The 26,193-nt window shown below is 39.5% G+C and overlaps 4 protein-coding genes and 1 pseudogene across 6 annotated transcripts; 2 read left to right on the top strand and 3 right to left on the bottom strand.

The window, feature by feature from the left end:
• Positions 1 to 1,538: 1,538 nt before the first annotated feature.
• Positions 1,539 to 5,321, top strand: LOC121806251 (putative late blight resistance protein homolog R1A-10). 2 transcript variants are annotated; one of them, XM_042206234.1, is made up of 4 exons: positions 1,539 to 1,832; positions 1,906 to 2,032; positions 2,201 to 4,515; positions 5,062 to 5,321. In XM_042206234.1, exons 1-3 carry the CDS (start codon positions 1,575 to 1,577, stop codon positions 4,513 to 4,515), a joined length of 2,700 nt encoding a protein of 899 aa, XP_042062168.1. In that variant the 5' UTR covers positions 1,539 to 1,574; the 3' UTR covers positions 5,062 to 5,321. The 2 variants fall into 2 exon arrangements, with proteins under 2 accessions (XP_042062168.1, XP_042062166.1); XM_042206232.1 differs by having other exon boundaries at positions 2,195 to 4,515.
• A 689-nt stretch (positions 5,322 to 6,010) lies between these two features.
• Positions 6,011 to 12,847, top strand: LOC121808020 (probable sphingolipid transporter spinster homolog 2). The gene is made up of 16 exons (XM_042208359.1): positions 6,011 to 6,473; positions 6,841 to 6,972; positions 7,469 to 7,570; positions 8,605 to 8,709; positions 8,807 to 8,882; positions 9,480 to 9,554; positions 9,753 to 9,852; positions 9,924 to 9,986; positions 10,397 to 10,451; positions 10,616 to 10,692; positions 10,909 to 10,985; positions 11,130 to 11,243; positions 11,500 to 11,619; positions 11,799 to 11,927; positions 12,154 to 12,232; positions 12,458 to 12,847. Exons 1-16 carry the CDS (start codon positions 6,268 to 6,270, stop codon positions 12,571 to 12,573), a joined length of 1,626 nt encoding a protein of 541 aa, XP_042064293.1. The 5' UTR covers positions 6,011 to 6,267; the 3' UTR covers positions 12,574 to 12,847.
• A 485-nt stretch (positions 12,848 to 13,332) lies between these two features.
• On the bottom strand, positions 13,333 to 15,999 carry LOC121808021 (soluble inorganic pyrophosphatase 6, chloroplastic-like). The gene is made up of 6 exons (XM_042208360.1): positions 15,635 to 15,999; positions 15,023 to 15,183; positions 14,549 to 14,649; positions 14,240 to 14,421; positions 13,711 to 13,809; positions 13,333 to 13,609 (listed from the first exon to the last, which is right to left on the bottom strand). Exons 1-6 carry the CDS (start codon positions 15,878 to 15,880, stop codon positions 13,517 to 13,519), a joined length of 882 nt encoding a protein of 293 aa, XP_042064294.1. The 5' UTR covers positions 15,881 to 15,999; the 3' UTR covers positions 13,333 to 13,516.
• A 4,679-nt stretch (positions 16,000 to 20,678) lies between these two features.
• LOC121809633 (L-galactose dehydrogenase-like) lies at positions 20,679 to 23,294 on the bottom strand. Of its 2 annotated transcripts, none has more exons than XM_042210359.1 (5): positions 23,034 to 23,292; positions 22,596 to 22,824; positions 21,996 to 22,295; positions 21,581 to 21,709; positions 20,679 to 21,017 (listed from the first exon to the last, which is right to left on the bottom strand). In XM_042210359.1, exons 1-5 carry the CDS (start codon positions 23,207 to 23,209, stop codon positions 20,886 to 20,888), a joined length of 966 nt encoding a protein of 321 aa, XP_042066293.1. In that variant the 5' UTR covers positions 23,210 to 23,292; the 3' UTR covers positions 20,679 to 20,885. The 2 variants fall into 2 exon arrangements, with proteins under 2 accessions (XP_042066293.1, XP_042066294.1); XM_042210360.1 differs by having other exon boundaries at positions 20,880 to 21,017; positions 21,581 to 21,720; positions 23,034 to 23,294.
• An 815-nt stretch (positions 23,295 to 24,109) lies between these two features.
• LOC121809634 lies at positions 24,110 to 25,079 on the bottom strand (annotated as a pseudogene).
• Between the last annotated feature and the right edge of the window lie 1,114 nt (positions 25,080 to 26,193).

Below are 26,193 nucleotides of genomic sequence, written 5' to 3'. Positions count from 1 at the left end.
TACACCACCTTTGTTTCTTCGTTGATGTATGGATGCCGGCTCAGATCCTCCGGTTCCTCCTCCTCGGCCGCCTTAGACGCAGCCCTGGAGCTTCCACCGCCTCGGCGTCCTCCCTTGGTGGGTGCAACGGGGATATCCTCCCGAATCTGGGACAATCCCTGAGAAGGCCGCGAGGCGTAGGGTCGAGCGTAGGCATCCACATTGAAAGTGGGTGGTTGGTACCCACCCGGCGCGAAAGTGGGTGGTTGGTACCCACCCGGCGTCGCCGACCCCTGGGTGCCCGGCGTCGACGACCTGGAACCACCAAGTGTGTTGTACATAGTCTCCCAATCGCCCAACGCGTTGAGATCCCACCCACCGGAGCCGCCACCGACGTAGTTGCCGTCGCCGGACATTTTGTGAAGAGCTTGAATATGAAAATTGGAGAGGAAATGAAGTTGATTTAGGAGTATAGATGTGTAGTTGTGAATGAAATGAGAATGAATTAGGAGTATTTATAGATTAAGAAAATAAAAATAAAAATAAAAATAAAAAAAATTAAAAAACGTTAAAAAAAACGGTAATATTACCGTTAATTTTTTTTTTATAAAATCAATTTTTTTTAAAAAAAATTAATTATTGCGTCAGCACGTGACGTGTCCCACTCGCTGCCCGGCGAGTGGGTGTCACGCACGACGCGGGGAGAGCCACGTCGCCGAAGCGCGTGGCGGCACAGACCGTGCCGCGTTTCGTTCCGCCGGCACCCGGCACGGAATGGGAACGGAACCGCGACGAAACCATGCGCCGCAACGCGTTCCGCTGCGAAGTCGTTCCGACGGAACGGCACGCGGAACGCCGGCGGCCCGCGTTGCGGGTGTTCTTACCTCTCCTCCTCCACTCTTATTACTACTGCCAAACTCCACAAATTCAACCTCCCAAATTTTCTGCTTTCTGCGTCCTTCTTCTTCTTTTTGTATTTTTGTAGAGAGGGAATGGCAGAGATCAGTCCACAGCAGAAGGAGGAGGTGGCGGCTACACCAGACGCTCACAATGCGGCCACTCTACAGTAGTGTTCGTGAAGTTCAAGAAAAAAGATCCCAAAAAGTTTGGGAGAGATGAAACGGGCTGAGTGAGGAAAAGAGGAGACGAAACGGCGCTGAAACTTTTATGAAGTAGAATTTAGGTCGCCGAAACTTTTATGAAGTAGAATTTAGGTAAAAATTTCAAGAGGGTAATTTAGGCAATTGATAAATAGTTAGAGGGAAATAATATTTAAAAAAACATAAATAAGATAAAATATCACAAATCCCTTGTTCTGGAGAATACTCATGCCTCGATCCTAAATTATGAAAGACCAGTGAATTGAATCCCTAATTACGAAAGGTCATCGAATTTAACCGCTTATTCCGAAATTTCTCTCGTTTAAAACTATAAAATTAAACAATCTCCTAAAATTTGCTTCAGATAAATGGATTTTAAAATTGTGGACGACGTGAGTAGTAGTAAAAATAAAATTACTGCATAGAGATATGGTCAATGATAGTAGTAGTAAACTCAGAACAAGCATCCAAAACATTGGTGCAGAAGCTTTGGTGATGGAGAAGAATACAGGCGGATGCTACATGGCCGTAGTTAGTCTGCTAGAGGAGCTGCAGCAGCACCTTTCCCCTAACAATCTCATCTCTCCCTTCAGCAAGAGGGAGATTCACATTCTGCACGATGCAGTCACTTCTATGCACTCGCTCCTCACTCATTCTTCGGGACTCACTTACAATTATCACCTCATCAATCAAATCTCCGAGAACAGGATCCTGTCTTTGGCTCAAAATGCTAGCAAATATCTCGACTTTTGGGTACACTCACTGCGTGTGTTTGTGTTACTCGATTTCTTTGCTTTCATGAGTTTAATCCCCTTTTTTGGAACAGACGGTGAAATTGAATTTGTGGAACTTGTTCAAACCCATAAGAGAAATCCCTAGCCTCGCTGAAATCACTCAAGAGATGATCGCCATCAACCACGAGCTTAACATATTTCATCACTCCTCTTCTACAGGCAAGAACAACATCTCGATTGCGTGTATTGTATTCACTTTTCATCATTCATCTTTAAATACTCCATGTCAGAGAATTTGGTTAAACTGTCTGCCCTTTATTTTCTAGTCAAGTTCTGATTCCTATAATTTTGTATTATTATTAACTAGCTTTTGCTCGTTAGGAGCAGATAATCCTTCATCTTGGTTGATTCCATTGACAACAACTGTAAATCCAGAAGCCAAAATGATTGGTCTTGAAAATGAGTTTGTAGCAATGTTGGACTGTCTAACTGGACATCCATCCAAGCTAAAAGTTTTCCCAATCATCGGTATGGCTGGGGTTGGCAAGACTACTTTCTCCAACAAACTGTATCATAATCCTCTTGTGGTTCACCACTTCTACATTCGTGCGTGGGTAACTGTCTCACAGCAATACCAAGTCAGAAAAATCTTGTTGACAATTCTAAATTGCGTTGCCAATGAAGATTCATTTGATTTGCAAGGGAGGAGCGAGGAGGAACTAGAAGAAAAGGTATATAGGATTTTAAAGCAGAAGAGGTATCTCCTGGTATTAGATGATATGTGGGATACTAAAGCTTGGGATGAATTAAAGAGAGTATTTCCTGATGATAAGAATGGTAGTAGAATTATTCTTACAAGTCGGCTTCAAGAAGTAGCTGTTCATGCAAGTGAAGACACTCCTGCCCACTGCCTGCGTTGCTTGAGTATGCATGAAAGTTGGGAGCTTCTAAGCTCAAAGATCTTTGTGGGTGGTGAATCCTGCCCTCAGGATATGGTGGAGGTTGGAAAGCAAATAGCCTATAAATGCCATGGTCTGCCACTAACAATAGTTGTTTTAGGAGGGCTTCTGTCAAAGATGAACAAGAAAATAGATGTTTGGGAATCAGTTGCCCAAAGTGTGCGGTCACTGGTGATGGAAGAAGCAGACCAGTGTCGACAGACTCAACACATACTTGCTTTGAGTTACAACCATTTGCCTGATTCCTTGAAACCATGCTTCCTTTACATGGGTATGTTCCCTGAGGATTATGAAATATCAGTAAAGAAATTGACATGGTTGTGGGTTGCGGAAGGATTTATCCGGTCTACTACTCATAAGAGCTTGGAAGAAATTGCTGAGGATTATTTGGCAGACCTTATAGCTAGAAGTTTAATTTTGGTCAAAAGGAGAAGTTCTCGTGGTACTGTCAAGACTTGCTACATCCATGATCTGATGAGAGAACTCTGCCTGAGAGAGTCCCAGAAGCACAATTTTCTTCATGCAATCAACGGCTGTGGACAACTGCGACTGCATGTTGAGGATATGTCTGGTGTTGATCTCCCTCCAGACTTTGGAGAAGTTCCCCCACCTTACCTTCATGATCTGCAGAGACTCTCCTTCCACTCCAGCATCCATGAGTATAGCAATAAAGCATCATTCCCTTACACCCGTTCTCTAATGAGCTTCGAGAAACTATCAGTATCAGGTCATCGACGTTTCTTAGGCATGTCGTTTAAGCTACTAAAAGTGTTGAACATAGTTAACACAAATCTAATGGAGCTTCCAGGAGAAATAATGATGCTAACTCGGTTGAAGTTTTTGGCACTCACTATCCAAAGTTCCTTAGATATACGGAACTTAAGTGAATTCCGCCTCCTGCAGACCCTTTTCATTGATTGTGAATGGGACGGCTATTTAATCCGAACATTCTGGGACATGCTGGAGTTAAGACATTTTCATATGAAGAGAAGTTGTCAGTCTTATTTATCTACTTATTCTCTATTATCTCAGTCACAGCTACCCCTAGTGTCTGCAGTAATAGAATCACTTCTACCACTAAGGTTGCTTAACAATTTGTCAACAGTATCCACAGTACGGCCTATCAGTTGTACTGAGAAAATGTTGAGATCCATGCCCCATTTAAAGAGCTTGGGAGTGTATGAAAGCGAAGAAGACTACCAGTTTCGTGGCTGGTTCGAAAGGCTTGTCCTCTTACCAGAACTTGAGAAGCTCAAGTATGTCTTTAGCAATCCATTTGTCAGTTCATCTCTCAAACCGGGCCGCCTTCCACCGTGGCAGAGTCTTCCCCCAAATCTAGTGAAGCTGACATTGAGTGGCACCTCCTTGCCATGGGACGATATGTCCAAGCTCAGTATGCTACCCAAACTAGAGGTGCTTAAACTAAAAAATTATGCCTTCTCGGGAACAGTATGGAATTCCTGGACGGGTGGTTTTTGTTGTCTCAAGTTCCTGCTGATTGGCAGCACAAATCTAGAGATATGGGAGACTGATGGAAATCATTTCCCAAATCTTCGTCAGCTTGTTCTAAGGCATTGCCGGTTTTTAGAAGAGATCCCTTATGGAATTGGTGAATCACCTCTGTTGGAGACCATTGAACTGCATCGGTGCAAGAATTCTGCTGTTATATCTGCAAGGAGCTTGCAAGAAGAGCAACAGAGTTTGGGAAATGATGGACTCACTATTTACATCACGGAAGGCTAAGTAAGCAAATCCCAACTTTCTTTTATAAAAAAAATTATTCTTCCAGAAACACGCAGTTGGAGAAATTTAACACTTTCAATTGTGGAATTGTAGTTTCTTGCTGACAGCTCAGTGTTGAATGAGGCAGAAAAACTGGTCTCTGAAACTTTTTGTTTGAATTCCTGGTGTAGTTTGGTTTTTGGAACTTTTCAAAATTTGTCTTTTTAAGTTTTAATATTGTCAGTCATCTACATCCATGATTTTTTGTTTGAGAAACAATAAGTATGCAATGCTTGATTGACATACAAGTCTGGTTTTGATAAATGATTGCAATATCTAGGCTTATATGAATGATCAGATTGAGCCTAGTGTATGTCGTGTAGAGTGAAATGATTGAGAATGTATGAGGAAAGAAAGAAGTAGGTATATATATTTCGTGTTTTCTGAAGATTTTGATTACTACTGGCTTTATTGTTAAACTGATAACTATCTAAAGATTTTGATGCATTTATCACTTGAGTTTTTTAAAGTTGTGGTCGACATATGACTGATGTCTGATATTTGCAGGTTTTGGTCTCTAAAATCATATGGAGAAGGAATAAGGTAGGCTTTTTCTTGTATCCAGACAATATCAAAATTATTATATAAGTTATGTAAAGAGTCGACGACGAGCTGATTATCTACTTGATTATTTGCATTTTTGTTCATTTAAATGCAAATTATATTAAAATCACGACACTCATGTATTGTTTACGTACCACATGGAGGACACAGTGCATTCCAGTTGATTTGCATAAGTTTAATGCTAGTAGTTTTAATTTTAACTACTTATGAATTCAATTAAATTAATAATTAGCATTGTAAATTCTAAGGGGGCTGATTACTTGATTTCATCCAATTAATGTAATTTTGATTCTATACATATTTAACACATTAAAGAACATAAATACACTTTTTTCAATATCAGATTATTGGAGTTTACTTTGTACTATATGGTACAGTTTGATTAAATTTGATTAAAATAGCTGAACCATAATTACAAAATAGACTGAAATTTGAAAATAAGTTCGCGTAACTATAAATTTATTATTCATGAAAATTAATTTGAGGTCGACATATTTAATAATTCAACTGACTCATAATTTATTTATATATAAAATTTTTATTCCATGATTAATGATTATTGATTGATCTCTACCCAAAATAATATAAGTGCATATTAGTTGCAAGATATGGGGGAAAAAATAAACAATATGCCATAAAACCAGTATCCATCGTGTCACACAAATCATTTACCCAAAATTACAAAACAATAGTCATAAAATTAACATATTTAAGGATAAGATTTGAAAATCATGCCCAAAACAAGAATCCAATTCAAAAATCCAAAATTAAATTCACCAGCTATGATCAAAAATAGATTTGGACATTTGGAAATAAAGGAGAGGATAATGATTGAAAATTTGAAATGGCTTCACATAACAAATCCAACGAAAAATACTCTAAAAAGATCCCATTCCATTGAGCCAAAATTCTCAACATACATCAACAACAATTGTATCCTTCCTCACCTGAATTCAGAATGATTTCTGTAAATCATTGACGAAGTTTGATTCAAGCAAAAGCATACGAAGTGAAAAAGGTAAAATAAAAACTATATAAAACAAAACAAAAATAGGGGAAGAAGACGGGCGGTTGAACATCGGTTGCAGTCAAACCAAACAATAATACTCCTATTATCCTATATTTATACTCCAAGATATATCTCATTTGATGGGGGAAGAAGAAAACACACAAGACCCCAATTCAAATCCCAGTCCAAATTCAAATCCGGGGCCTAATCCAAGCCCGGATCCGAGCCAGGCCCCAGGGGCTCAATCTGCAGCTGTGACTTTGGAGACGGAGAAAGAGACGGGTTCAGATATGGCTAGAGCTTCCACCTCTTTAGCCCCAAAACCTTCTTGGTTTACTCCGAAAAGGTCAACCTTTTTATCCCTGCCTATTATTTTATGTTGATTTACCATGGTTGTAGTTCAATATAGCTGTGATGATATGGTTGATATTCTTGGTGAATTGGAGAATATATGGTGGGGGGTTGAAAAAGTTTGAATCTTTTTGGGTTTGGTTTTCAAGAATTGGAGTGGGGTTACTTGGGAGTAATGCAGCAGCAATTTGTTTTGGTTGATGGGTTCTGTAAATAATTCTGGTTTAAGTTAGGGGGAAGATGCTATCTTTACTAGGAGACTTGTTTATAATTTCTTAGTTGTCTCTCTCTTGACCTTGTTCACTCATGATGTTTGACATTTGTTTCTGTGTTGTTTGTAACTTTTTTGCTGTATTTGGCAGGCTTCTTGCTATTTTTTGTGTGATCAACTTGATAAATTACATAGATCGTGGAGCTATAGCGAGTAATGGAGTAAATGGGAGCGCCAGAACTTGCTCAGAAAGTGGTGTATGCACCTCTGGTAGTGGAATTCAGTAAGTCTATCATTTGGCATTTTCTCATATTTTTAGCCTGTAATGGTAGTGGTTGTTCTCTTCTTACTGCTTTCTTCAATATTGAATATTGTTATGCTAATATGATCCAAAATGACACATCTGACTAGCTTCAGTTTTCCATATCACTGATTCACAATAAAAATAAATCTTATGTCAGATTTCCAGTCTTCTTCACTGGCTTTAGACTCATGTCCTTGTTTTCTTCCGTTGTCATTATGTGTCAGATGAATTATTTTGAATGAGTATGAAAAATGCTTTCTTTTCTTACTTAATTTTGGCACCATATGCTTCAGTCTTTCCTCGAGATTGTAGAACAAGAAGACCAAGAACTAATGCCTTTCTTGGCTTCACTTCCAAAGGAGTAATCTGATTTCAATCTAATAACTATTCCAACATAATAGCATGAATCGTGATCAAGTTGAACATAATGCTAATATTCCAAGAAAGTTTCATTTCTCTCCCTATCTTTATGTAGGGGTGAATTTGACATGACTAATTTTGAGGATGGAGTTATATCATCTGCTTTCATGGTTGGCCTCCTTGTGGCTTCTCCGATATTTGCATCTACAGCCAAGAGGTAATAAATCTTCAAACTCGTGACTGTTTTTCCGTAGTGGCCCTACTAGGCCATGATAAGTAAAATTTGTCATCAATGACTGACCATCAAATAAGAACAGCCATGATCTGGATGTCTATAAGTATCTACCATTTGAGCCCTTATTGCCCCTTGTCTTTTATATCATGTAGCATTATGCTTTGGAATTTCATGGAAACATTTCTCAGGCATAATTTGTCTTAGTCTATGATTCACATTTAGCTGGGAAAATCCCCCATAGAAACACGGATCTGCTTTTGAGTGTTCTCCGTTAGTAGTATACTACTTCAATGTTATCAAATAGCGGATATGGCGGCGCCATGGCGCTATGGCATGGCGTTCAGTGGTGGAAATGCCATAGCACCATGTCGCTGCCATAGCACTGCCATATCCGACATTTGACAACATTGCGTGTGTATTGTATTTAGGAATGGGGCATTATGCAAGAAACATGGAGGTTAGAGTTGTATTTTATACTTTATTAATTGTTTAAAGTGTTTTAGATGTTGTAATTTAATTATTTTCTACTTTCTGAATTATATATAAATATATAAGTATTATTTTATTTATTTAATTATTGACCGCCATACTAATACGCCATATCCTTGTGGCGGTTTTTAGGCGAACTGCCATAAGCCGCCATACGAGATTGATAACATTGTACTACTTCCTCCGTCCCTTATAATTATGAGCTTTCTAACTTAGGGAAATTTTTTCTTTCTAATGAGGTGTGACCCATTCTCCACCAGCAATACTTCAATCACTTTTTATTTCTATCTCTATCTTACTTTACCAACTGTGCATTAAAACCAACGCCCCCTCAAAAGTTCGTATTTTTAAGGGACAGAGGGAATAGTATTTAATATCCATGCCTTCAATATCAATATAAAGGTGTGGAATGTGAAGAGAAATGATAATGCACTCCTGAGGATTGCTCATCTTTTATGCATCCTTGGAACAAGAATCTAATTCTTCTAATTTTGTCTTACTTTTCCTGTGTTTACTTGAACCTGCAGTGTCAATCCTTTTAGGCTCATTGGAATTGGCTTGACTGTTTGGACTGTTGCTGTTACTTTTTGTGGGTTTTCGTTTAATTTTTGGTCCATTGCGGTTGCTCGCATGTAAGTAAGATCTTTCTCAATACACAGAATATGTTGAGGATTTGTTCCTTATTGTTGTGCTGTTAGTTAATTTGTGGCTGGAGTTCGTTTTCTGTAGGCTAGTGGGTGTTGGTGAGGCTTCATTCATAAGTCTTGCTGCTCCTTTCATAGATGACAATGCCCCAGTCACACAGGTTTGATGTCTGTCCTAAACATTCATGCATAAGACTATTAAGACCTCAGATCATTATTCATTGTGTTTATTAAACACTTTATCAACATTATGTTTTCTCTAAAAACTTTGAGTTGGTAAAAGTTCCTTGGAAATATGCTGATTGCTGCATATAGAACATCTTTATATAATTCACTGGAGCAATGTACAATAAATTCATCATAGACTAAGCACTAAAAATAGGTTATTTTAGTAATGATTTTCATTGCTAGAATCTGATAAAAAATTATAGATCACCCAGGGCCTGCATATTACTGCAAATCTAATGCCAGACTTTTACTGGCATATCTATTTAGGCATTTGAAAAGGCAAATATGAGTAGCTATATTCGTTTCGTCTTTCCAACATACTAGTATTGGTAGCTTCAATGTCTATTTTATTGATAATTTGGTTATACTAATTATAAAGCCTGGTGCTGTTCAATCCATGAGTTTGGTCTTCAAGTGGAAACATTCTCCCCTTCCCTGTAGAGTCTAGTCCATCATTTTCTACTCAATCTTTATTTGTGCTATTTCGTTCTTGAATTGACCTTTTCCTTTTTGACATTCTCTCTTCCTAGAGAATAGCATGGCTCGGAGCATTTTACATGTGTATACCAACTGGTATTGCAGTGGGGTACATTTATGGTGGATTGGTATGTTCATGCTCGATAGCTACTATATCTGCTAATTTCTATTGATTAGTCCTACTTGATCAAGCAGTGAGTGGTACTACATATCTCATTGGACTTGATTCTTGTATTCCGTCTCCATTGTTGTCCAGATATCAAATTAATTAAAATGTTTTTATGTTAGTTGATTCAGTTCACAAATACTTTGTTGCTTGATTACAGATTAGTACCTTTGGTTGGCGATGGGCATTCTGGGTAGAGGCACTATTGATGCTTCCTTTTGCTATTTTAGGCTTTGTGATGAAACCATTACAGTTGAAAGGTCAGTGAACCAGTCATACACTTTGCATAAACTATATCTATTAGCTGATTGTTGAAGCCTATTTTATCCAGGTTTTGGTCCTGCTGAAGCTAGCCAGCCTTTGACAGCAGCAGATGATGGATCAGAAGATCAAGGTGCTAGCGAATCTAAAACCGTAGAAAGATGTTTACTTTATTATTCCTTTCTGTTAAGTGAGAATATCGTACCAGTGTCCTAAATCTTGGTCGTTAAATTTTTGCCGCTTATAACGTGATTCAAATACGTACCTGAAAAATGTTGGGGGACCTTTTTTGAGCTTTAGTGGTGTCACATAATCGGTTGTGTTCAAGTAAAATATACGAATGGACTTGTAATATTCTTGGGTGGGCTTCATTGGTGAAATATCGATACGTATGTATTGTACATATCCTGGTTTCCTACTTCCTTTTTTGACAAATACACCTGTTATAAGTGCATAGTTTCTTAGTCTCCTTCGGAGCTTCATCTCTAGAAGAACTATATAATATTTTCTTAATTAGATTACCATTTTCAACTATCTTTGCAGGGTCTGACCTTTCTACAAGGGGAGTGGTTGGTGATGAAAGTTCAAAATCTTTGAGGTAAAGAACGTATGAGCTAACATCATCACTCTGGTTTAAGATGTCTAGTTTTTTTCTAGAGGAAAAATCTTTCTAAACTAACATTTCCATTTATTATATGATCTGATATAGAGCACATATGAATAGTTTTTTTTCTTTTCTTGAATAAATGCTATATATTTCAGGTTCGGAGCTTTAACGACATTTGGGAAAGATATGCAACTTCTTTTGCTTAACAAGGTGTACGTGGTTAATGTTCTTGGTAAATCTTCTTTCTTCTGAAGCCACAAACGATGAAATCGTGATTATCTAGGGCGCCGGTATACTATAATACTCCGTATTACTTTGACCAAAAATATGGTCATAGAAATGGTTGCTGACCCACAGTCAGTTGCTTACAAGCCTGTAAAGGGAGAGCATTTCCTTGCTACTACTGTTCTTCCTTTGTAATTCTTCTCCTTCTCAATGGTGATTGCAGGGTATATTGCATATAATTTTGTGATAGGTGCCTATTCTTACTGGGGACCTAAGGCAGGCTATAATATATACCACATGGTAAGATCTTTGTGCACCTTAAATGGAAATGATAAATCGGCTATGCATCTGAATGCTTTATGTGGAGAAATATCTATGTGTCATGTAATAAATCCTGATGTCTCTGTTGGATGATTATTTCTGATGAATCGTTGTTTTATCCAGAGCAATGCAGATTATATGTTTGGTGGAGTTACAGCGATCTGTGGAGTCTTCGGTTCAATAGCAGGCGGTCTTGTTCTTGATCGTATGAATTCCACATTACCCAATGCGTTTAAGGTGATCCGGCATTCCTTTATACATATTGTTTTAATGTAATCCAGATTCAAAGCATGTTGTGATTGTTGATCACATATGAAGCTACGGATTTCTCCAGCAGAATTCATCCTTCTCCCTGATTCTGCATTAAAAATAAGAGAGGGGGGGGGGAGAAAGTTTAATATTTAGTAAATTACACCAAAAGTGAATGGAGCAGCTACTATCACTGTAGATCCCAATTATTCACTTTCTTTATTCTTGCTATTTTTGTTTGTAGCTTCTGTCAGTTGCCACACTCCTTGGAGCAGCATTCTGCTTTGCTGCTTTTTGTTTCCATAGCCTGTATGTTTTTCTGGCACTTTTTGCAATCGGGGAGTTGCTCGTATTTGCTACCCAGGTACCGTTCTTTCCAATCATCATTGCGCATTCAGATTTCTAACTTGGTCTCAATTTCAGTCTGTTTGAAGTCGTTCATTTGGTGTGGTCTTATCATTGCTCTTGGATTTCATCCCCACATTTTGACCTAAAATATGTTAATTCAATTGTGAAATATGATTCCATCAATGACCTTTGCAGGCCCCTGTAAATTTCGTTTGTCTGCATTGTGTCAAGCCCAGTCTTCGACCACTTTCAATGGCAATATCTACTGTATCAATTCACATATTTGGTGATGTGCCGTCCTCTCCCCTCGTTGGGCTTCTCCAGGTTTGTTTTATATTTCATCTTTCACAACTTAATCCTAGATGGATAATCATGTGATAATTAGTCATAGGGCCACCCCTTAATCCTAGATGGATTATCCCATGATAACTAGTCATGGCAACCGAACAATACCCACAATATAAAACAATGTATTGAATGCTGGTTTAGGCAAGCAAGATCATATGAGCCGTTATTAGTAGTACTCATGATAAAGAGTTACCTTCTGCAGGATCGGATTAACAATTGGAGGGTTACTGCCCTTACTTTGACGTCTATTCTATTTGTGGCTGCTGGAATTTGGGTTATAGGTACGAACGTTCATATGTAGTTTTCTAAATACATAGAGTATCATTTAGTATTTGACTAACTACAATGCTCAAAATTGTTCAATCTACAAAGCATGTGGTAGATTAGTGTATATTGTTTTTATTGGTCTAAATTATCGTTTAAGTAAACACTCCATTAGAACATCGGCAGATTTGGTCTAGTACGTATCTTGAGCACTAGACAATGAGCACATCTTGTATATACAGGAATTTTCATGCCTGCTGTGGATAGATATAACGAGGATGCTGAGCACCCAGCTCCGGTGGTGGATAAGTTGAATTCCACTCCATTGCTTACGGATAAGATGGTGGAAGCAGCTTAGGGTTTGGAGAGTTTGCACCGCTTCCTCAGCAGTTCAACTTTGCTAAGCCTTTTTTGGCATACAAGCAAGTAGGAGACATGGTTGGAATTTTCACCTAGTTTGTGTAAATTCTTCCTTTCAATTTTCATCATGTATATAATCTGATATTCCCCAGAAATGTCCATATTTGTATGGCATTAGTTGCCATGTAATAGTATTGGGACTAGTTTTCATTCCTAAATATTGTGATTTGCTATGGAAATTTTCATCACAAAAGGACATAAGGGAATCGCAAGACATGGAGTATTTTCTTGTCCAGATGTACTCGTGGTTAAGTGGGGTCTGTTGAAAAGGAAGTTACAGTAACACTCCTGTCATCCACTGTCTATAAAGCCATCCATAATTTTGCCCTGTAATCCATATTCTCATTTCAATAACAGTTTTATTATTCAGTTGTCATGTCAATATTTTTTACTGAATAAATTTGTAAATAAAAAGAGATTGTGCAAGAAGAGTAAGTGTGAAAAACTGTGTAAGAAATGAGTGGATTTATAGTTAGAGACTTATAAGTAATTCAAAAATTAAAAAAATGTCGGCGACCACACAGACCGTGGGCTTTGCGCCGATTGATGCGTTGCAATGCAGCCGCGCCCGAAGCGACTACAGTATGGATGGCCTAGTGTGTATATTTCTATAAGGGAATGTGGAATATTTTATATGGATGGATCAAATTTTGTTAATTATATAGAGTACAACACAAGCATATAAGGAGTTGGTGGGTAAGGAAAGAGACTCTTCATTCATGAAAAACTTGTCCGAGGTGAATACACAAGCAATAGTTCCATTGCTGAAACATTTTATCTCTCAGTACCAGAAAAATAAATAACGGCAAATTGCCAGCAAAAGAAGTACATCGCATTACCAGGGATGCTGAAAACTTGCAGCACAAACACTCTAGCTTCATTTAGACAAGAGATAGTTCACCAGAAGGAATGGATCTTTTCACAAGTTTAGCCCACGATTCGTTTGTCTCAGTGATAACCTTAAGTGCATAATCCTGCCCTCACCGAACCAGGAAATATTTACCAGATCAATCATGGTTAGGATAGGATCGATAGAGGCAACGTTTTTCAGATACATAAATAGTTGAAATAATACCTTGTTTGCTGGCTTGTTGTCAAGGCCAAATCTGTTGGCAGGTTTTCCATCGGGTATCTTGTAGTCCCTGAACCAGTTTCTGATTGCAGTGAGAGTTCCCTGTAAAAGTGTTCCAGTCATTGAGTTTGGCACTTTATCTGTTTCAAGCTTTTTACAGAACCAATTAACTTATGACTTATGAGATGTATTATTATGTAGATTGATCCACTACACTCTTCATAGAAGCCAAGCAAAGAAATCACCAGTTAAAAAGTAGATTGTGTTCTATTATTGTGAATGGCAATCAACAAATTTAAATGTGTAGAAGTGTGACAAATTAGGACTTGATATCATTTCAAGCTGTCCTAGAAAGTTCAAACTAAATAAAGATATAGATGAACTTTTTAAGCACTCTTAAAAAGTTAGAAATACAAGGCAGCTCTGTATGTGATAGAACAGGAGAATGATGAAGTAGAGTTTTAGTAAAGGTAGAAAAGCCTGCTGACTAATATCATATTGGAAGCATCCATATGGATATGATATTACTTACTGGAAAATGCTTCTCGACATCATCAACATCATTAACAAGGGAAGCCCTGGGATCATCCAATGAAATGGCAACTATTTTCCAGTCAAGCTCTCCCTCATCTATCATTGCCAAAGCAGCCAAGGGCTTCACTTTCATGACTTGCCCAATTTTTCCTTGGCTATCCCCAATCTCAACAACATCAACTATAGGAAAAGGATATTACAATCAGATTAAACTTGCTCCCTTACTTTATTTCCTATATAAGTGTCCATAGGGAAGTTTACTGAACTACATATTAAAAGCATGATGTTGAAAAACATGATACTGCACCTGGATCATTGTCTCCAAATGCCCCTTCAACTTCAGCATTTGCAAGTGAAGGATCTTCCCATGTTTGTGGAAGCAACCCATAGTTCCAGTTGATGTTGTATCTACAAAAGGGCATACAACGAGCACAGTTCAGAAGGGGGAAAATTCAGAATAAGAAAACAAACATGAGGTAAAACAAGCAAGGGAATCATAATTAGGTCAATCTAGCAAGAGAAGAAGATAAAGGGCTCAAAAGTAAAATGGCAGTATAGAGGTATCAATTCAGCAATTCCTATAAAGCAACTAAAATTCCATTTCCATCTTTCCTTTTTTCACTTTTGGAGACCATTGCTCAACATATTATATCATACTCGGCCATTTCACAAATTCCGAAAATACAGAGAGCCTAACATGGATGCTTTTTCTGTTGGTTTGAAACATCAAATTTATGTTTCAGTGCCATGGAGTAGGAAAGTGAAATTAGAGCAATCATACGGGTAGTATCGGAGTTTTCCCTTCTTTGTATCTTGCTTAATGGGGGTATACACTTCATCTGTAGCAACTTCCATCTTCGCACTCGATTCCTTTGGAATCTCCACTATGAAATTGAATACACCATCACCTAAGTGCAGTGGAATATCATGCCAGGGGGAAATCTGTGTCAAACAATCACAGCACTTGTCATCAATATAACGCCTATGACATAGCCAGCATCCATTAATTCCAAATAAATAGCAAAATTATTTCGACGAATTTGCAAGAATTTACTAATTCAATGTTGTTCCCATTCGATGTTGTTCCCACACACGATAGCTTGGTTAGGGAATTTGCATCAGCCAATGTATAAACGCCTAAAATAATTCTCAATGTATAAAGAAAATCATCAATACTGTTGATTTTTCTGTTGAATTGAACGGAAGAAGTATGAAAAAGATACGATGAGTCAAATAGTGCTAGATTATATCCAAAACCAGTGTAAAATCGCCATTCACCACAGAAAGAAAAGGTCACAAATATCAGATTCCATCCTCCAATTAAAGTAACTTTCCAATAAAACATAAGAGTGAAAGGACATAAAACAACGTGTTATATCCGAGTGTGACATACCTTTTTGCCGGAATTATCGAGGAAGAAGACGCGGTAATCGAAGGATTCGGGCTGGCCCTCTTCCTTGATTTGAACTTGGGGGTTTTGTATGGCATTGCACGTAAAGAGGCGCCTTTTCTGCGTCAGCAATCTGCCGTTTCTGAAGGTGAGATTGAGGCTTTGAGGCGCAGCCCTGAATTGGCCTCTGCAGAGAAAACCGCCGGAGACGGCGTTGCCAGCCGATGCTATGACTCTGGTCGCCGCCATTTCTAATTTCTTTGTGGTGAGTGTAGTGAGAAAGCTCTGTGGTGGTGACTGTGTTTCCACTATTTTACCACAAATGCTCACCTCTGATTGGCTGCTAAGTTTTCCAGCATCTTTGTAATAAATTTCTTGTTTTTGGGGGATTATTCAGGTTATATTAGATCATCCCCAACCCCATCCTAAATTCAGACTCCAAGTTCCTTACACGTCATCATTCCTCTAAATTTGAGTCTCAAGCCACAACTTCTCTAACCCTGCAGGCCTCAACTCGGCCCACAACTATTAAATTACACTATTTACAACTCCAACATATTCTACTAGTAAAATAGAATACTTTGAACAATTAAACCGAGAAAATCATTGTTCAGTCAAAAAAAAGAAAATTACAAATCCTAGAAAAAGAAAATTACAAATCCTAATAAATAAAAAAAAACTACTTCTTCTTCATTTGTGCACGAAGGTATCCGATCATCTCATGGTGCAACTCTAACTCTAGCTCAAACTCCGACATTGTCGAGGTATCCTTCGATGTCAACAAGTGTATAAATAGGCAAACAAAATATAAAAAAAAATTAAAATCGAGGGGACTTGCGGCCCGGCCTGAAGACATCTAACGCCGGGCCGGGACTCGCTCATTGCGGCGCGGGCGTCGTTAACCCTGAGCCGGGCCGGACCGCGGGCGCGGCCCCGGGACGCAATTGCGTCCTCAGGACGGTCCCAGGCCGCAACTCGTCGACGTTTAACGCAAGGCCCGGGCCGGGACTCGCTCATTGCGGCCCCGCCCCAAGCGTTGGGGATGCTCTTATACTCCATCCGTCCCCGAAGAATACACACTTTGGGGACAACACGGATTTTAATATAAAATTAGTAATGTTGAGAGATATAGAGAGAATTTACTAATTAAAGTATTGTTAGTGGAAAATGGGTCTCACCTAAGAAAACTTTCCAAAATTAAAAAGTATATATTTTTGTGAGGCGGATTAAAAAGGAAAAAAATGCATATTTTTATGGGATGGAATAAGTAATAATAGTAACTGATATTTTTATAATTATGTGTTGACTCAAAGAAGTAGTAATTGATTTGGCATCCACAATCTCTTACTGTGATCTTAATAACAAAATAATATTACTAGTTTGGATATTGAACAACTATTTTGACTGATATTTTTTTTATTGGAGGTTTTTATTGGTTTTAAAAATCACGATTTTATTTGGTATGCATGTTTTGCTCATCTTTTGCCGGATTATGCTGGGGATATTCCCATATAATTGTGCTGAAACTACTTCAAGACCATGCCTTCATCAACTACACTAATCCAGTATATAGTATAATTTGTAGCAACACTAAAAAATAGATAAACTGATATCATGATTCTCATATTTCAACCTTTCAAGCCCAATCATGTTTTCATAATTATATGCTTTAGATGTATGAGTATGATTTTCAACTGTGATCTTATTTTATTTTCCCATTTTCCTTTTACATAATTAGAAAGGAAAGAGTTGGCGTGGATGTAGAATTGTCGGAAGTCGATTAATGGAGTTTTCATTCAAACGAGCATTCTCTATTTAATAATATAGGTCACGTAACGTCATTTGACGCCTTTAATTATAATATGAAGGCTAGGTGTTCTTGCTACGTAATAAACTATTGATAATATATTACTCCATGTACCAAAATAAAGCAACGTAGCCGTTCATTTACGGTCTACCTCTAAATAGCTAGAGGGACACATCTACGTCTAAACAATTAGTTCACACAATTAGGGATGTTAGTGGACTTCGTAGTCGATAGGTTAATCCGAATAGTTCACTAAATTTAGAGGGTTAGGTTTGGAAATTTACAACTTGATAAAGTTACAATCTGATTATTCCACAATCCAAGTAGACCAGACCCGAAACTCAATGCGCTGGCCTGATAGATTGGACGTACATACAACTATTATCTATTGTTTCCACATGTTCGACACATAATTTGACATTTCATTAATTATTTTTATACTCTCTCCGTCCCATAAAATTATGTGCATTTAAAATAACACGAGAATTAATACATAATTAGTAAAGTAAAAGAGAGATGGAGAAATGTAGTTAAAGTAATGTTGGTGGATAGTGAGACGCACATAATTATTAGTGTTTAATGGATTGTAATGGTGGACCATAGTGGGTATAAGTTGTATGTAATATACGGCGGTGTTCGGTTTCCAAGATAAAATAATACCAAGATATAATTTAAGATTGAGTTGTGAGATTATTTTAGTCATGGGGGGTTAGCTATGATTAATTATCTCATGATTATTCATCTAGGATTGAGTTGTGGGATTGAGTCTCATGAACCAAACACACTATAAATTTGATCTGGGAATACGATCTTGTAAGCTGAATATCTCCTATGAGTAATGAGATAGGGATAACTTTCAATGGAAATGCTCATATTTTTATGAGACGACCAAAATGGAAAATGCATCCATTTTTATGGGACCAGGGAGTATGAATAATAGAGAAGCCACTCGTTGTTAGCGTAATAGACTAATGTAACTGGTTGTTAGGCCATCCACAATAGGAATAGCCCAGCAATAGCCCAGCCATAGCCTAGCCACTGCCACATCATCAGCACTAAAAATCCTCCTGCCACATCATCAAAACAAGCAAATAGCCCAGCAATAGCCCAGCCATAGCCTAGCCACATAATATCCACATCACTATTAACAAATATATACAAAATGAAATAATTAACAATCACACAATATACGAAATTTAATTTACGAGACATATACGGGAAACATTAATAATACTATTAAAATTTTAAAAAGTACAATAATTTTAAAAAAGTACAATAATTAAAAAAAATTACAATAATTTTTAAAAAAGTACAATAATTCACTCCTCGTCGCCGTCGTCATCTCCTCCGTCGCTGTCGCCACCATCGCCTCCGCCTCCGTCGCCGCCGCCTCTACTCCCGTCGGCTTCCCTCCGTGCCGCCTCCAAATCCTCCTGCATGCTCAGGAGCAATGTTTGAAGCAAACTCTTCTCAACGGGGTCCACCGCCGCCAGCCATTCGGCCATCGTCTTGACCATCTGAGCGCGCGTTTGTTGACGCGCGAAGAATTTGAGATCCGCTGTGGATTGGCCAAGGGGGGATGCCGACTGGACCTCCTGTGAACCCCCGGCGACCCCCCCTCTCCTCCCGTTGAGCCCGCCTGTGCCCAACCGGGCGAGTACGGCGAGCAAACGAACGAGGGGTCGGGACCTCCTGGGCCGTCTCAGGGAGGTCGTGGGAACCACCGCTACTGCCGCTGAAATCACCGGAATAGTTCAACCGTTGCTTCTTCGGCCAGCCAGAGTCGACACCTACTCGGAACTTCTCGGAGTCGTTCAGCACAAGATAGCAGTTCCAGTAGGTGAAGTCCTTGTACACCCCCTTCAGGGGGAAGGCTTTCTCCGCTATCCTCCTACAGTCGTCCTCCGTTTGCCCACTGCTCATCATGCGGAGGGCGTTGGTGTACAAGCCCGAAAATCGGGAGACCTCAACCCTGATTCGGTCCCACCCCTTCCGGCAATCCTCCCCATTGCGTGGCCTCCCCTCCGGGCAAAACCTCTGGTAGGCTGCTGCTATCTTGCCCCACAAGTTGACGATCCTCTGGTTGTTCGAAACGAGAGGATCGTCGCAAACACTCACCCACGCCTTGGACAGCGCGACGTTCTCCGCGTCCGTCCACCTCCTCCGTACCGAGTTGTCGTCCTCACCCGGCTACGAGGACTCGCCGACCCTTTTCCCCTTGCCTTTCTTCTTTGGGGCGCCCCGACCCCGCCCTGCGCCCCCCGTTTGAACGGGAGCATCCGGAACACCGGAGAGATCTAACCCCAAGTCATCGAAGGAGAAAGTGTCAAACTGGGCCGGAGGCGCAGCCTCCGTTGGCGTCGATGTGTGCGACGAACCAGTCGAAAAATCAAAACTGGGGCGATAGACGTCCCCCGGCGTCCCCTGCGTCGCCGGTACCCCCCGGGCATCATCTGCATCCCGGGTGCCCACCCCGGCATCTGGACACTGGGTGCCCATCCCGACATCGCCGGAAACGCCCCCGGCGGACTCCCCCCCGCTGGTATCCCGGGCATCATCTGCTGCCACGGGTACATGTTGTAGTATGGGGGCATCTGACTCCATCCACCTCCCACGGGGATGGAAGAGTTTGAGATCCGCTACTCCTTGAAGTAGGCTTGTTGTTGAGATCCATTTACCGTTGTTGATCTTGTACAGAAATTTAGATAGAGAGAGTACTCGTTAATACAAGTGGTGCGAATGAAAATGACAGGCAAATCGCGTATATATAGTGTTTTGGAAACAAAAAAAAATTAAAAATTCGCGCTAGGCGGTGCGTTAGGCAATCCGGACGCTGCAATAGCGCCTAGCGGATCGCCTAGCGCACCGCCTAGCGCCGCGGAACCGCCGAGCGCTAGGCGGTTTTTTTTTCGCGAAATCCGCTAGGCGGCTGCAATAGATCGCCTAGCGCACCGCCTAGCGCCGGCGCTCGGCTAGGCGGTGCGCTAGGCGCTATTGTGGATGCTCTTAATATCCACTTGTATAATGCAACATTACAGATGAAAAAAGAACAAGATGATGTGAATACAAATGTGTTTCTCGACTATGTTCTCAGATGGTTTGGAAACACTCATCAATGATTTTGAAACGGATAGTATAAGTTTTGGCATTGTATTACTGGTACTATGAATCTAAGATATATGCATATTATTTAGAAAGAATTTGGTTGAAAAAGTATTAGTATTTCCTTTCTGCGGGGAATAATTAAGGACAGAACATAATATATGACGTGAATGATGGTATAATACAAGAGTGATCCACGGTAACATGAATGTTAAAAGCAACAGCCGTAGCATTACATGATTATTATAAATAAACACAATTACTTACAAAGGAGGAATAAAAGACGAATAAAATGGAAAGGGTTGGCAATGGCATCGCTCCAGATTTTAGCAATGTATGAAATGATCAACTCTGCTGAATGCCACTAGGCCATGTCTGATTTTTCACAGGTTTCAGAATTTCTTCAATCTCTGATATGGCCTTCTCATCCTTCCCAACTGTTGCAACTTCAACTGCAGCTGCTACATTTTCATCAACCTGCCGAGAAACATATGTTAATTGATGCAGATCCATCTAGTTTATTTACAAGTTACTACACGTAAATTGGCCACATAAATCATAAATGTATGATAGTCGTGATCAAATCTTTATGGCAGTGTTGTCTGATAAAAGAAACATGCTTTTGTAATTGACACTTGATAAGTCTCTCTAAACAGTGAGCCATACCAATTGTACATATCCAAGGAGATTTAGATTTAGAAGAGCAGAATAGTCTTTTAAGAAGTTATATTGAGGTATAGACAACCCAACTGAATCAATATGAAAAAGAAGAAAAAAACAAGCACTTTAGTCAAACTCAGGAGAACAGAAATTGGGATATAAATTTCTATTTTACCATCTAATAAAACTACTGGCGCATCTACTCAGACACTTCCCATAGATCTTTGTAAACGAGAAGCCATATCAATAATGTGTTTAATGCAATTGTGTAGGAAAATAGTTAGAACAACTGAAACACAGTTAACAGAGACTAGGCTTCAAGCTATTTGTGATAATAAAAGTAACATTTTGGAGGGCGGTGAAAAGGGATTAACATTTACCTGTTTGACAGAATTCATCCCAACCAAGATAGTCGAAATATCTTTATTTGATAAGCTGTATTGCAAAGATAACTTTGATATATTCTTCCCTTTATCTTTACAATAAGCAGCAGCATCTTGACATGCAGCCTGAGAGGAAACTATACAGAAGCTTAATTACAGAACCAATGCAAGCAGCATTCAAAAGGTTGACTTGTAACTTAGAATTGATGATTTAACATATTAGTCAAAATAGAAGTTTCTCCTTGCATATAAACCTCACAAAATTCAAAGAGTATCTTTCTCTTTTTCAGGTGCAAAGTACAGGCTTTTAGCTCGATGTATGGTAAGACAAAATGAAACAAATACTCCGTAATATTTTGAAAGCATTTGGTAGTCCAACAATCAGATGGAGGCCTAAAGAAGTCAGAGTCACCTTGAGTTCCACGGAAGCAGGGTGCCATTCTGGAGGGCCGCTTTCAGTAAGAAGTCCCATAGCAAGTGGAGAAGCACTTATTATACCAACACCCTTGCTCTTCAAGTATGGGATAAGATCCTCCAAAGTGGAGTCGTTTATACCGTAGTGGCAGTATGATAGGATTACATCAACTGTTCCAGGTGGACTTCTATCCAGAACATAAGAGAATATCCCCAACGGAAGCCCCGTTATACCAATGAATTTAATCTTCCCTGCTTCCTTCAATTTAAGAAGTGCGGGAATCGTCTCAGTAACAATCTGCACACAGAAAACAAACTCAAAACTTTTAAATCAACCAACAGATGAACTACAAACAATGAGATCAGAAGGTGGACTGTCTCAACCTCACATTGAACATATATACTACCAGATTAGAGTTCACAGAAAGATTAAGATTGCACAGCTTCTTGGAGACATTTCTCAGGCTGTCAGATAAGAAACCTAATTTGACTAATGACATAGTATATGCATATGATGAAGGGTGTCACTGAGAAACAGCACATATAACAGCTCAAGCGATTAATCTTCAAGCATATGGAGATAAAAACAAAATGGAACCTGATCAAGTGAGCCAAATTCTATATCATGACATTGCAGGATATCAACATAATCAAGCTGCAATCTCTCCAGGCTCTCATCAATGCTCCTCGTCACTCTTTCAGCACTAAAATCAAAACCTTCTTTATACCTTCCACATTTAGTCGACACAATGTACTCATTTCTAGGTACTCCCAAAGCCTTCAATGCTTTCCCCAACATCTTTTCAGATAATGTTCCTCCATAATACCTAAAATTCCAAATTCATCAGAATTAAATCATCCACAAATCTGAAATGTCAAGAATTTTTTTTTAACATAACAAACATAAAGTAATTAACACTCAATTCGGACACAATCCAACTTCCTGAAGTAGTATATAAAAACATAAATTGAGAGGTGAACCAAATCGGCAGGTGAAAAAGTAAAAGAAAGAGAAGAGATAAACTGAGTGCATTACGGTGATGTATCGAAAAAGTTGATTCCGAGGTTAAAAGCTTGGCGGACGGTGGCGATGGCGTCGGCTTCAGAGACGATTCCGAAAACATTACCGAGTGGTGAGGCGCCGAAGCCGAGGGAGCTGAGCTTAAGCCCCGTATTGCCCAACGGCCGGAGCTCTAGTGGGGTTAGAGCCATTATCGATGGAGAGTGGGAGAGAGAGGAGGCAGAGACGAAGATAATGAGGGGTGTGTTTGGTGAGATAACTGATAAATATTCTCAGGTCCCTTATTAATTTACAACAACGACTTTTTAACTTTATTGATTAGAGACGTGGATGATCATTTAAATATAACCAAGAAATCATGAATATCTAGAAAATGACATTAAATTAGTATTCCGGGCACTAGTGCTTGGTGAGAGAGATATACTTATTAAAGTTTAGTTAGATAATCACAAATTAGGTGAGGGCTATTCGTCATGAATAATAAAGCCACAAAATTTTCAAATTGTAGAGTTAAATTCATACCGACTAAATAGGAGAACTTAAGGCAAAAACACTAGGAGAAATAGTTTATTTAGTTTATATATTCCACACCAATTGTTTTCACATCTATATGAGAAGTGAGTCCGTAACATTCGACTCTCCTTTAAAGACCAACATCCTTTTTGGTCAAGGCCACCTTGGTCATTGCTGGTTCTCGTTTGTCAGGGCACCACTCTGCGATTCTTTGCCTGACCATCACTCCGTGGGTCACCACGTCGGCCCCAAACATACTCGTTTGTCACGGCAGCATTAATGGTGAGGGCTTATTTGGGAAACCAGTTGCAGCATGGAAATAGAAGCCGATGAAACTGGGTGCAAATCGATCGACTGAACAACCAGTAATAACATCATTTCAGTGGAGCCCACAACCTTCATTCCCATCCAGTCTCATTTCTTTTCATTCCTACACTTGAAAGCCGAACACGCCCTATTCATATGATGCGAGAATTTTGCTTCCGCGTTACTCCCTCCTTCGTCCGCGAAATGTGGTCTACATTTGATCCGACAAAACACAGCAACAACTCTCAGACAAACTGTATGCTATCATTCCTTCATATCCTGATAGCACCACGTAAATTCTTAATCAGCTCCTTCATATTCAAACCAGATTCTCCATCCTTCTGCAAAGAAACCGCCACCAAAATTCACAACTTTGTATGTTTACAATAATATATAGAGACATTGTTGATCAATGCATATATTTACAATACCTTTGCAATTATGGTTATGTTTATGGTGAGAGCAGAATCTCCAAAAGTCACGACGCAACAGTTTTCTCCAAAATCCCTTTCCTCTTCTCGCAATGGATGCTAATCAGCACATCCTTGTCGCAGATCCTCGCTTCGATCTCCGGGAGAGGATCGCCACTTAACACCACAGTGGTCTTCTTCTCCTCTAGCGCCTTCACTTTCTCCTGCAGCTGCTTCATGTACTCGATTGCATCTCCAAGAACAGAAGCCTTATCCATCTGCATCATTAATTATCGCGACAATCAAAATCATATAATTCTATAAGTTCAGTAATTTAACACTATTATCACCTTTTTAAGGCCGGGGATTAAGGCGGACAAGGCGATGGCTGAGCTTCTCTCTCCTCTTTCTCTCAGCTAAGATGTGGTCATTTGGTTGAGAGAGCTTGGTGTTGGGGGTGATTCTCTTGATGCCTTGGCATGGCTTCAGCACATGGTTTGAGGTTTGATGATCAATTGGAAAGAACCATGTTTCCTCTTTAGGGGTATTGGTTGGAGGAGGTGAGTTTGACATTCTTTCTTGCTTGCAGCTGCTCCAGTTTGAGCCTTTCAGTTGCTTCCACGCCCGGCCTTCGCTGCCCGGGGACGCCTCTGGCGGGGCGTAGAAATCATCGATTGGGTCTACTTGCCATTGCTGGAAGAAGAGAGGATCATCCATTCCCTGCAATTAGACAAAAAATCTAAGTAATTAAATTTATTTGAAAATAATAAATAGAGATGATTAGTTTACTTACGAAATCATCAGCTATGTTTCTGAAGGTTGAAAACTCCATGCTCCGATAAATTAATTACTGCTATAATGTTACGGACGTCCTCCGTAACGTGACTGGCTATCTATCTTCTCGGACGGATAGGGTGATCAATCCTTCGACAAGCTCGAAGGAAGGCTCACGGATTTGCTGATTCACAGACGTTCTCCGATCAGCAGCAAATAGGGAACAATAATTATACTTGATACTCAAGACAAGTTTAGGGAAAATATTATATTGATTGAATGAAAAAAGTGATAACAATAACTCCTATTTATAATGCTACTAACTTAATGAACAAGAAAACAAAGATATAGAAAAAGATACGCAAATCCCTAATATATCTAAACTAAATATTCATAGTATAAGACACGTATCAACTCCCCCACGGTTAAAATTCACCTTGTCCTCAAGGTGGGAACCACGAACCAAGGACGAGAGTTGAAAGCAAAAGCTTTAGCTAGACGTCTCCTCCTGGATCAAACACATATCGAGCAGCTGAATGTCTCCCTTTATCACCTTTGTCAAAAGTCAACAAAGGAGACCCAATGTTGTCGGCAAAATTCCATGCCAAAACGAAAAGCTTGTTCACGCCTCCCAGAATGCCCAAGCATGGCATGTCATTACTCGGAGGGATCAACCTTGCATCTTTGTCGAGCGATGTTGATCGATGATTCATACTTGGAACATCACCGACATTCAAATCCACATTGACACAAACAATTACGGGCAATTCGGTGTAAGCATCATCTCCTTTCTTGCCCCAACAATTTCCAACAACATTTTTGGATGACACTTGAACAACATTGAGTGAGGCGATTATCTTCTCCACTTCACCAATAGAACCATCCTCCTCTTTATCTTCTAGCAATGTCTCCTCCTTTTCACCAATCTTCTCATCATATACCCCAACGAGCACTTGCGGTGGCTCATTGTCGTTCTTGACAATCCCTTTGTTCTGGAGGAACTCTCCAGGGGACTTGTTGTTTGGAACATCAAGAGGAGCGCCATCATTGTGAACATCGGTAATGTCATTGGGAACATCATCACCGAATACTATCGTGAGAGTATTATCAGTTTTCTCGTCGGCTAAATTCTCACCTTGAATGTTTTCCTCAAACTCCTCCCCATCATCCGC

The sequence above is a fragment of the Salvia splendens genome, chromosome 6, assembly GCF_004379255.2.
Source record: "Salvia splendens isolate huo1 chromosome 6, SspV2, whole genome shotgun sequence".
Classification (NCBI taxonomy): domain Eukaryota; kingdom Viridiplantae; phylum Streptophyta; class Magnoliopsida; order Lamiales; family Lamiaceae; genus Salvia; species Salvia splendens.
This window is presented reverse-complemented; position numbering and strand designations above follow the sequence as displayed.

What these genes read in the sequence shown, in the direction of transcription:
- LOC121808021 (XM_042208360.1), bottom strand. Translation starts at nt 15,880, where the DNA reads ATGGCGGCGACCAGAGTCATAGCATCGGCTGGCAACGCCGTCTCCGGC. An exon ending in ATTTGGAGACAATGATCCAG is followed by an intron (nt 14,422 to 14,548) that starts GTGCAGTATCAT and finishes CTTTTCCTATAG; the next exon opens with TTGATGTTGTTGAGATTGGG. An exon ending in ATGTCGAGAAGCATTTTCCA is followed by an intron (nt 13,810 to 14,239) that starts GTAAGTAATATC and finishes ACACTTTTACAG; the next exon opens with GGAACTCTCACTGCAATCAG.
- LOC121806251 (XM_042206232.1), top strand. Translation starts at nt 1,575, where the DNA reads ATGGAGAAGAATACAGGCGGATGCTACATGGCCGTAGTTAGTCTGCTA. An exon ending in GCAAATATCTCGACTTTTGG is followed by an intron (nt 1,833 to 1,905) that starts GTACACTCACTG and finishes TTTTTGGAACAG; the next exon opens with ACGGTGAAATTGAATTTGTG. An exon ending in TCATCACTCCTCTTCTACAG is followed by an intron (nt 2,033 to 2,194) that starts GCAAGAACAACA and finishes TTTGCTCGTTAG; the next exon opens with GAGCAGATAATCCTTCATCT.
- LOC121809633 (XM_042210359.1), bottom strand. Translation starts at nt 23,209, where the DNA reads ATGGCTCTAACCCCACTAGAGCTCCGGCCGTTGGGCAATACGGGGCTT. An exon ending in AATTTGGCTCACTTGATCAG is followed by an intron (nt 22,296 to 22,595) that starts GTTCCATTTTGT and finishes TTCTGTGTGCAG; the next exon opens with ATTGTTACTGAGACGATTCC. An exon ending in CTGCTTCCGTGGAACTCAAG is followed by an intron (nt 21,710 to 21,995) that starts GTGACTCTGACT and finishes GTTTCCTCTCAG; the next exon opens with GCTGCATGTCAAGATGCTGC.
- LOC121808020 (XM_042208359.1), top strand. Translation starts at nt 6,268, where the DNA reads ATGGGGGAAGAAGAAAACACACAAGACCCCAATTCAAATCCCAGTCCA. An exon ending in ACAATGCCCCAGTCACACAG is followed by an intron (nt 8,883 to 9,479) that starts GTTTGATGTCTG and finishes CTCTCTTCCTAG; the next exon opens with AGAATAGCATGGCTCGGAGC. An exon ending in CCCTCGTTGGGCTTCTCCAG is followed by an intron (nt 11,928 to 12,153) that starts GTTTGTTTTATA and finishes TACCTTCTGCAG; the next exon opens with GATCGGATTAACAATTGGAG.